Source organism: Selaginella moellendorffii, unplaced genomic scaffold, assembly GCF_000143415.4.
Source record: "Selaginella moellendorffii unplaced genomic scaffold, v1.0 SELMOscaffold_101, whole genome shotgun sequence".
NCBI lineage: Eukaryota > Viridiplantae > Streptophyta > Lycopodiopsida > Selaginellales > Selaginellaceae > Selaginella > Selaginella moellendorffii.
In genome coordinates this window covers 343,251-353,961 of record NW_003314362.1, presented here as the reverse complement: position 1 = coordinate 353,961, position 10,711 = coordinate 343,251, and the positions used below count along the sequence as shown (strand labels likewise).

Here is a 10,711-nt window from a genome sequence, read left to right as displayed (position 1 = left end):
TTGGTCAGCCATCACAACCAACCTCCCTTTGATACCAATGGAGGAAGGAGCCTCACCACTCAATTCTTGCCTAGAAGTCTCCTCACTAGGATCCTCCTCCAGTACCAAAACCTCATCCATAGGTTCCTCCATCGGTTCTTGTTCCATAGGAGGCTTGTCCTCCACTATAGTATGGGTTTGGGAGAGCAATTGAGGAAATTACTGAGAAATGGCTAACACTCTTGTATGTATGTAATAACTAGCTAAGCGAGTAAGGATCCAGTAGACAGTGGTACCTAGAAGTGGACCTTGGCAAAGGGATCTTATCTATAGCTAAAGTGAAGGTGGTGGATCGATGGGAAATGTAATTGAACTTTAAGTCCTAAGTTTCTGGGAAGGGTTTTGCTCTGGCATAGCTATCACTTAGTGATCTGCTTTTATTCTTTGCTAGAATTAAGGATAGAAATGAGTCAATAATTTGCTTGAAAAAATTTATGGTTTACAATTTGGTATTGAAGCCTCTCATGCACAAGCAAACCAAACATTCCAAGCCTCTAGGATCCTAACTTCCCAAGGTTCCACAAAACTTGTTCATAGACCACTTTAACATCCCGAGTCTTTAGGTGTGTTGCACACTTTGGGACCTTGGGAAGAAACACTATTGCCTAAGGGTCATGGCATATGCACCTCACTCTCCACCTCGGAATCTGAAAGGAAGGTTGTTATGTACCAATTTTGACCAAAAGAGACGCAAAAGGAGATGCATGGCATGATGGTTACAATGGTAGAGTGTGTTGAGGTACTCAAGGCCAGTGGTGGTGGTGCTTTAAGGAAGCCTTCTTTAGTGGATTGACTTATGATTGTAATTTTTTCAGTGATGGTGGTGTGGATAAATGTTTAGCTTGACTAGCTGATGTGAAGAAGTTTTTGGCTGCCTAAAGAGCTCTAGATGCAAAGGCTTTAGTGGTTATTCCAATGGTTTTGCGAGATACGAGTCTTCAGTGGTGGAATTAGCTTGAAGAGTCTTGCGTTGCAAATAAAAAACCACATGTGTTTACTATGGATGAGTTTGAGAAACAACATATCATACCCAAATAATCTGGTGGCCACTAATTTAATGCTTTACCTATTATTTAACGATGGCAAATTTAATAAGGGAGAGAAAATTACATGTAAAGTTTCCTGGTAAAATGCTAAATAAACTGAATATTGGTCCAAAAAGTTTTTATGCCAAGAAGAGCAGAGGGAAGCAATATTGTCCTGCTTCAACAAACTGTGCAACAACCTTGTAGAGTATCCACTATGATAAAGCTTGTGTTGAAACTATAATCCACCTTGGAGTGGTCACCCACTCACACCTTTGTAACTTAAATATTTATGGATCTCTTAATTAATTTTTTAATCACTGCATCTAATAATATTTATGGACTTTTTTATTACCAATTTTCCTTTTACATACTTCCCATATACCTATATACTTAGAGCAAATTTCCATTCATTATCATTTGGCTTACGGCCCCAACAGAGCTCTCTAATGATTGTCCTTGGACGGATTTATATGTCCATTTATGATATCCGCAATCTCCTGGGCTGCCCGGCCCTTTGCCTCTGCCAGGATATGAGCATCAGCAATCACGGAATTACTGATGACCTCAACGGTAAAGCGGACGATCTTCAGCTCAGCAGACACACACGTAGTCTTGCCGCTGCGGTTCCTCTCCAAGTTGACACTACTCCAGTACATTGTCGTTTGGGGATTGCGAGCACGGCCCTGGAAAGAATATGAAGTATAGAGTGAACGCCTGTAGCTGCCTTCTACTGTAGAATCCATGGCATGGGTTGCATTCTTGATCATTTGGATCACGCCCGCACCAGCTTTAGACGGGTCAATAGCAGTCTCCTGTATGAAGTCATGCACCGTTGACAGTAACTGATTATAACTTGACTTGTTCTCGATGGCGATGCTGCTTGCTCCTGCAAACTTAACATACTGCGGGAAAGTGGACACCAGGATCTGGAGGAATTTGGCAAAATCCTCCGATTGTTTGTTGGCCTGGTCTGTAAGCTCCGTCAGTAGTGGAACATATTTAGCAATAGACATCGCTGTGGCAATAAAGGTGGCAAGGACGTCAGTGTGGTACTTGGGGTTTCTGTAGAACTCCAGCTGTGACGACGCAGTGTCATCAGGACCATTCACAACTTCGGCCCCAGGTGCAACAATGTCATTATTTGTCGGTACTTCTATCACTACTGACAGGGGTTGAGATGAGCGGATGTAGCTGCGAGCTTTTGAAATCATGGCAGACTTAGTGAAAACCTGTAGGTTGTGTCGAGCCTCGTCCTCACTGAGAAGCTGTGGTAGGCTTCCCATTGTTCTGCTCTTGTGGCCTGCTCGAGCTTGACTGAGAAAGAGAAGAAAGTCAATAGAAGAGTTGCTCTCCTGCAAAGAGGGAATTGTTCAAGATCTACCTGCAGAAGCACACTTGTGAGAATAAGGTTTGAGAGGGGAAAGAAAGACTGAACACACAATTGCTGGACGTGAAAGGAGATCAAATAACAGGCCTTGGTGTTAACTGTGATGGATCACTGGGATCTTTATAGCTGGAGCTCAGAATTTGGTAGTATGTCAACTTTGAACATGTGACATTATCAACAGCCAGATCTGTGCTGCATAATAAAAGTGAGTCCATTTGCAGAGACTGAAAACAAAATTGCATTGGTATACTCTAGGCATGCTTATAGCATGCACCGTCATTCTTTAAGCTCATGTCCTTGATCATTCATGACACATTTGTTTTGCATGTACTCGTCAAGGGCAGAGCGGTCATTCCAGCTATTGACGACGTACGTACCCTTGCAAAAAACCCTTGCAAAAAATAAAAAGATGTCATGCTGGACCACATAGGTTGGTGTACAGTTCTAGCCCTTGTCTGGACCTAGATGCCATAATTAATGATTTAGAAATAATTAATTATGCCAGAGGCAACCATTAGTATTTGTCAGGACACCCTAAAGTGATAAGAAAGTGATGTTTCACCATCATTTCTTATAAGTGAGATTGGGGCCCACTTGTAGCAGCTCTACGCCCATGTCCTTAATAATTTATGACAATGTTTTTTGCAAGGGTATGTAGGTTGGTAGCTATGATCTTGCAATCTCAACAATGAAGCTGAATTTGACCTCTTGAGGTTGTCAAAATTGGGGACCACCCATGTCCTTGACCATTCACAAATTTTTTATTTTTATTTTTTGCTAGGGTATGTACATACTTGTCAATTGCATCCAGTTCTTGAGGACATGCATACCCTTGCAAAAAACCTTTGCAAAAAAAAAAATGTCATGCTGGATGGTGTACATTTCTAGCCCTTGTCTGGTCCAATGCCATAATTAATGATTTCTGTGAGGGCTAAGGGTGTATTGTATGCCAAGCAAGATTTGACATGAAACCATAGGATTATTTTTAAAATATTCTATGGCTTGTGGAATATAAGGCTGTAACGCCTTAAGGGTTGGGAGGTTGGCCTAAGGTTTGCTCGCTTGTTCGTTTCAAGATTGGGGCCCACATGTCCATGATAATTTATAACAATGTTTTTTGCAAGGGTATATAGGTGTGAGACACGAAATCCCTAGGCCCCAAAGTGGAGCCGGAAGTGTGCCATGTGGTGGTGGCCAAAGCGAAAACCAAACGAGTGTAACACGTTTGGACTAAAAGCTCCGACTTAAAAGGTTGAGAGCGGGAGTGGAACTCCCAACGAAGTGCTCAAGGAACGAGCACGAAGCGAGCAATAAGCGAGGTTCCAAAAAGGGACCCAAAAGGACCAACACATGACACGTGGAAGTGTCCGAGTTGGGGTCCGAAGTGGAGTCCGAGATGGACCCGAGTTGGAGTCCAAAGTGGAGTCCGAGAAGGACCCCGAGATGGAGTCCAAGATGGAGTCCGAAATAGACTGGAGATGGAGTCCGAGATGGAGTCTGAGATGGAGTCCAAGGTGGACCCGAGATGGAGTCCGAGATGGACACGAGATGGAGTCCAAGATAGAGTCCGAGATGGACCCAAGATGGAGTCCGAAGTCGAGACCGAGACCGAGACCGGGACCGAGACCGGGACCAGGACCGAGACCGAGACCGAGACCGGGACCGAGACTGAGACCGAGACCGGGACCGAGACCGGGACCGAGACCGAGACCGAGGCCGAGGCTGAGACCGAGCCCAAGTCCGAGTCCGAGTCCGAATCCGAGTCCGAGTCCGAGTCCAAGTCCGAGTCCGAGTTCAAGTCTGAGAGGGTGAAAGCCCAAAGCGTTCGTCTCCCAGACCCTGGGGGGTTTGGTGAGCTCCAAAAGTATATTAGGGGGAGGACTGCAGTGGAGCCAGTTTGGCCAGGAAAGGCTAGTTTGGCCCAGGAAGGCCAGACCCAGTGTTGGGTGATGAGCTGCCCATTGGGAAGTCCAAGACTAGAGTGAACACGGACCGACAAGCGGGGTAGCTTGGTGAAGTGTTCAAAAGCCGGCTCTAGTTCCCCCGGGAGATCGACTGGCCGATACTCCCAATCCAAGTGTGGGTGGCACTACCTACTTGGATACCTGTCGTGGCTCAACGGAACCTCGCTCTAAGCCCATGGCTAGAGCACCTAAAGGCAAAAGGTGGGGAGAGTACCCATGAGGTTTGCGTAAGGCCACGGTGTTCCGAAATGTTGTCCCAAAGTCCCAAACGGTGAAAGGGAAGAGGAGTAGGCCTCTAATGTAGTGACCAAGGATACGGTCACATGGTGAGGAAGTCCCAAAGGATAGTGGGACTTCGCGGTCAGGCCTGCAGGCCTTGATCCAGTGGCAGTGTTGGCGAACACGGTCATGGACTAAAAGGGACTTGGTGGGGACTGGAAAAGAGTTGTTGGGGAAGGCTACTCCCCATGTCTGCGGGCATCATAAGGATGCTAAGGAGTAGATCTAGGATGATTGCTCATGGATGGATGGCCCAGTCTTTGAGAGACGGGATTATGATGTAGGTGGCGTTAGACCACCGGTGTGACCAAGGTGAATGGGCATGGCCTAGCATAACAGGCTGGTATGTCGGTGGTACCTTGGGGTGTCGGTCATGGGATCGGACACGTGGAGCACTTGGACCAAATGCAAAGGTTGAGTGGCATGGATGCCATTCTCAGGGCTGGCAAGCCCCAAGTCCTAACTGGGACTTATGGAGGTTGTGAATGAGACTCCTCCAAGTGGTTGAAGGTGCAGTTAAGTGACTAAAGTAAAAAAGAAAAATTAGTCGCTTACAATAGGTTGGTAGCTATGACCTTGCAATCTCAACAAGTATAGCATGCTGTATATTACATTGTCAATCTTTAATGTAGCGCATGTGATCATAAGATAATATTTAAATATATTGTCATCATGGATCCTTAAAACCTTGGGGGATAAATAGAGATAAAATAGCCACTAAAGGCTCTTTTGTCAAGCAGGTTGTCGAAATTAAAGCCCTATATATAAACCATGTCCCTTATCATTCATGACATTTTTTTTTTGCAAGGGCATATACTTACTTGTCAATTGCAATGGGTCATTCCAGCTCTTGACGACATACGTACCCTTGCAAAACAAAAAAATGTCATGCTGGACCAGCTATGATCTTGCAATCTCAACATTGCTATAGCATGACTGTCAAAAAAGTGATATTTCACAGTCATTCCATATTGGGGCCATGTCCTTGATGATTTATGATATGTTTTTTTTGCAAGGGTACGTAGGCTGATGTATAGTTCTAGCTATGATCTTGCAATCTCAAAAACTATAGCATTCTATTAAGAAAGTGATATTTCACTGTCATTCCTTGGAACTTCAAGATGGCCCCATGTCCTTGATCATTCATTGCAATTGACATCGTTTTTTGCATGCTCAAGCTCTTGGTGGTATATAAAGCTGGAATGACTACCCATCTGAACATCCGCTCCTTTCTCGTTGTCTCTAGATCACTCTGCTCTTTATCCCGCTTTTATATTCATGGCGCTGCCATTGCTGATGAATAACAATGAGTTCAATCACGCTTTAGAGGTGTTCAGGAACGTGAGCTCCAACTCCAAGGCGGTCTCTCGAGCACGATTCCTGCATGTTGACGCTCATGTGGCCACTGATGTAGATGTCTACATTCCTGTAGCTATTGCTGTGAACGCCCCGCCTCTTCCTGGAGCAAATGCCGAGGTTTACAAGCTACCAAAGTTCCATGTCCACGCCTTGGCAACTTTTACGGCTGTTGGAATGCAACTCGCCCACTACTCTCCAAAGCTCATCACCGATCCCGCCGAGGCCAGCCAACAGGCCAAGCATTTCCAGCAGTTTCTGACAGTGCTTGTCACCACATTCCCGCAGTATGTTTACCTCACGGCAGCGGCCAGCGAGGACATGTCTGGCAGCTGCGACACGATCTGGAAAGACGTCAGCGACTACCTGCAGCGCACCCACGACACTGAGACCGCTAACCAGATTACCAAGACTTTGCAAAAGGCGCTGCTGCACGTCCCTACGTTTGCGCACGTCGAGGACAACACTAGTGTTCGGGCGCTGTACACGCTCTTCTCCTTCAGGTCGCCAGCCACAAACCCGGAGTTAAATATGTATTGGGCGGACGCCACCATGACAAAGAAGGCGGGGAAGATCACCACCTGGGAAGCCACCATAACCATCACCAGCTTCACCGCTAAACTCAACAGTAATTCCTTGGCTGCTGACGCCAACGCCTTGGCCAAAGTAAAGGCCATGAGTGTTCAGAGCCTTGTGGAGGCGATAAACTTTTTCGATTAATACCATGAGGAAAATCTCCTAAAGAATATTCCTGTGACAGCTTTCGTGACGGTGACTTATCAGCATATACTCTTGTCAACGTTGTGATCCATTGATTGGCCTTTCCAGGAAATATCACATCCCCGATGTTCTCTACTCATCCTCTCAAATCCCAGCCCGAATCCAGAGTGCTTCACGATCCCATCGTCGCCAATCCAGTACCACTCGTATGTAGTTCTTCTACATACGAGCCTGCAAGAATCAAGCACACCATTTCAGTGGCCCGGAGGTCTTACGAAACTCTCAAATCCCCATACCTTTGCATCTGGCTCCCCAGGAGAATCAAAGCCAGAGCTCTTGAAAGTCGTGTTTTTCTTCCAGGTCGGCGAGCTTGTGGGAGGGAGCCTTTTCCCGCCTCGCGCACTAGCATGCCGCCATCTGGCCATCATCGCTATGAAACGCGTTTTGATAGTCGCATACAAAGACGGGCCCTTGGAAGAGCTGCTCTGCGAGATACCTGGAATGAGAAGATCACCAGAAAACGTTGATTTTGGTTTCCCTCTAACACACCTTTGGTGCTTGCTCCATTGCACAGGAGTTTCGAAGGGAAAGTCTTTCACGCATAAGATCACGCAAAGGAAAGAATAAATCTCGATTGCTTGTGTGTAAGTTATCCTTCCGATTTGCAGGAATGAGGAGCGGACGCCTTGTCAAGGATGCGGTCGGTGAGCACAGATCTCTGGGAGGAAATCGTCTCCAGCGGCCTCGCTAATCTCGTCATGGAAATGTATGGAAAGTGCGGCTGCTGATCGTGGCGTGAGCTTGCCGTAGACGTTGAGCAGCACTGTGGCGATGGAGATTCTGCGGTACTTGCTTGTGTGCCTCAGCTTTCAGCTTCCCAAGATCCTGGGCGAAAGCTTGCAGGAGCTGGCTGGCAGAACCTCGTGGGAGACCAGTGGGGCAAATGCGAGCTCATTATCTTAGGCCAGCGGCGACGAATACCGCGTGGATCTGAGGCGTTGAATGAAGAAGCATGAGTGCCACCGCTTCTCGCATCGGGCAAATGCCGCCGTCGCAATGTTCCACGAGAAAACATCTCAATCTTCCATCTTGTGGAAGGCTCCCAAGGCGTCTGCCGCTCTTCCAGGGGGTCCAATTCAAGGACGCCGTCACCTGGATGTCGGAGTTGGCACTCTGTCAAAGGGATCAAAAGAGCAGTGAAAGGACACAAAGGCAGTGTAAAGAGAGAAAAGAGCTGCAAACCTGTTTGCGCGACAGGTGGATTGACCATATACATCAGAAATACAAGAGTCCCAGCACCAAGCCGAGGTACGCATATACTTCCCTCGCATTCATGTGTTAACTTCCATGAACACTACACAGGGTAGGAGCAGGCAAGACAAGAAGGCCAAAGACGAGGCACTCTTGCGTTTGGAGGCCGAGAAACTAGCCAGGGAGAAAGCCGAAGCGGCGGCCAAGCAAAGAGTGGAAAGGATACAGAGGAAGTCCGAGGCGGACTTGCGGGCTCACAGGGACGAGATACACAAGCTGGAGCAGGAAGTTTGCAAGCTCAAGCTCAGTGCTAGGGAGCTAAGCTTGTCAATGGATCTGAGCGAGCAGGACGCGGTGGCGATGGTGTGGGGCTGACTGACTGGTTTGGCTTTCTTTGTATAATAGGGGACTATGGAGTTAGCTTTGCAAACGAGTGCTATGGTTGCTTCCTCGACGTTCTGGGAAGAGCGGGGCGTTTGGAAATCGCCGAGGATATGATTTGCAACATGCCGTTCGAGCCGAGTGCCTGCAAAACGCACAGCGACATCGCTCGAGCACTGCGGGTGACAAACTACATCAACCATTTCGCTCCAGACAAGAAGACGCAGTCGTGCATGCTTCTGGCCAACACGTACGCTGCCTGGTGGCTATGGACCCGTGCCATCGGCCTTGCTACTCGGGCAGGAGACGAGAGAGCGCTCGAAGAGTTTTTCGAGGAACTTGAGCAAGAACAAGAAGCTATTGAGATATCGTGACGAGTTTCACGACTTTTTCGTTTCAAACTGCGAGAATCGCTGCTGTGCTCCAGATTCTCTCGACAGCGTCGTCGATCCGGGAGAGAAAATTCTAAGACTTGGGAGAGCGAACAGCTTTCTCTTCTCAAAAGTTTTGCGCTGCCTATTGTTTATCTCCAGAATCTAATCACCTGGAAAACAAACTTATTGTTTATCGAGATGGAACTAAAACTCGAGCCCTTTGTGCACTGCGAGCACGGGCACAAAGGCAGCGTTGATCCGCTCCACAAGGATATTGTTCCATAAGCGTGCTAACCATGGAAGGCGCTGCTGGGCTCAGGCAAGCGAGCAAGACTAGAATGGCTTCCAGGAACAAGCTCCATTGTGCCCGAGTGGAGGGAATCAAGGAGCGCAAGCCTCGCAGAGAGCCAAGCAGCACAGTGATCTCTACGTTCCTTGCAGCTTGATGGGCATGTCTGGCTGCCTGGTTGAGGCGAGAATGTAGTTGCCTGGAACGCTTGGATCTTGGGCGTCACCTGGCGAAGAATCCCTCGTGCTCTGGACGCATTCGAGACCACGGATGGAATCCCTCTGTCGATCGACACTGGACCGCAGGAATCCCAGCGGGAAATCGACACTCCAGGCCTACATTCACAACCAGCAGCTTCACGAGGCCAAGCGCGTCTTGGAGTCCATGCCCGGGAAGAATGAATGCGCTTCTTTCAGCAAATGCCCAAAGCCGGCAAATTCACGTAGCGAGGCTTGTTTTTTATCGAATTCCAGAGTGGCACGTAGTTTGCATGAATGCTATTTGCGAAAGCTGGAATGATTAGCGAGGCTAGAAACCAATTTGAAAACATGCCTGAGAGACTCTGTGTCGTGGAATGTGATTCTCGAAGCAAAGAAGCTGTTGTCAGGATGGAACGAGATCATGATTCTCACACACAAAAATACTGAGCAATCCAGTTCTACGGAACTCTATGATCGCTGCGGATGCAAGCACAAAAGTTCTTTGCGAGGATGTCGCAGAGAGATTCCGTGTCATGGGCAACACCTGTCAACTCTTTTGCGCAGCATGGCTGCACTAATCTTGCGAGAGGCATATATGAGAGACTGCCACAGCACGATGTTATGGGGTGGACTGGAATGCTCCGAGCAAACGCCCAGTGCGGTGAAATATGTTTTTGACTCAATCCCTCAAAGAAACCTATTTTTCTTCTTGTAAGAACAATAGATTTTAAAATGATAAAAAGGTGTGCATCAAAGTTAGCCATCCTTGCTTTTCATGAGGAACTATGGCTAGGTTTAAAAATGCTTTGAAAAGTCTTCCAGCTATATCTTGCAGGTGTTTCATACAGAGAATGCCTGAATAGGACGTGATTAATGCAAACATGAAAAACAATTACCTCAATCCATGCGCCATTCTTGGATACACAACCTTCATCTCCAGCACCGACCAAAGACTGTTAAACCACCCGCACTATATGGGAAGCTTGGGGCTATGAACAAAGAAGGCCGTCGCCATCTGGAGTGAGCTAAATTCCAAACTCCGCTTGCAGCTGCGAAAATAAAGCCAAATGTACCAAGATGAAAGAAACACAGAACAAGCCTCTGCTCCAAAAACACGGTATGCATGTAATTGTACACCATGCTTTACTACAAGAGCCGCAAACATCCACCTCCTGACTCCTTGCGTTGAGTGCCACGCAAAGAACTGAAAGTTCGTGCTCAAGAGCAGCGACGGGTTTTAGCATGTCCGAGCCTGGCTGATGGAACTAAAGCCAGTATATATTCTCGACTGCTTGGCCAAATCGTTGGCTACGGAATCATTTTGAGCAGGCTCCGGTTTAGTCCACGTATCCTTTGCTTGAGCCGTAGTAGATACTGCTTGTTCGTTGATGGAACCGGACTTGTGGTCTAGAGCATTGTTGTTTTTCTTGTTCGGTCGAAGTG

General features: G+C 47.4%; 2 protein-coding genes across 4 annotated transcripts; one reads left to right on the top strand and one right to left on the bottom strand.

Annotated features, from left to right (window-relative positions):
- Positions 1-1,389: 1,389 nt before the first annotated feature.
- LOC9629329 lies at positions 1,390-2,540 on the bottom strand. 2 transcript variants are annotated; one of them, XM_024663578.1, is made up of 2 exons: positions 2,507-2,540; positions 1,390-2,448 (listed from the first exon to the last, which is right to left on the bottom strand). In XM_024663578.1, the coding sequence occupies exon 2, from the start codon at positions 2,348-2,350 to the stop codon at positions 1,511-1,513; it is 840 nt and encodes a 279-aa protein (XP_024519346.1). In that variant the 5' UTR covers positions 2,351-2,448; positions 2,507-2,540; the 3' UTR covers positions 1,390-1,510. The 2 variants fall into 2 exon arrangements, with proteins under 2 accessions (XP_024519346.1, XP_002989812.1); XM_002989766.2 differs by having other exon boundaries at positions 1,390-2,444; positions 2,507-2,534.
- A 3,378-nt stretch (positions 2,541-5,918) lies between these two features.
- On the top strand, positions 5,919-8,978 carry LOC9629002. 2 transcript variants are annotated; one of them, XM_024663606.1, is made up of 3 exons: positions 5,919-7,041; positions 7,134-8,081; positions 8,136-8,978. In XM_024663606.1, the coding sequence occupies exon 1, from the start codon at positions 5,976-5,978 to the stop codon at positions 6,771-6,773; it is 798 nt and encodes a 265-aa protein (XP_024519374.1). In that variant the 5' UTR covers positions 5,919-5,975; the 3' UTR covers positions 6,774-7,041; positions 7,134-8,081; positions 8,136-8,978. The 2 variants fall into 2 exon arrangements, with proteins under 2 accessions (XP_024519374.1, XP_024519373.1); XM_024663605.1 differs by having other exon boundaries at positions 5,919-8,081.
- Positions 8,979-10,711: the final 1,733 nt, after the last annotated feature.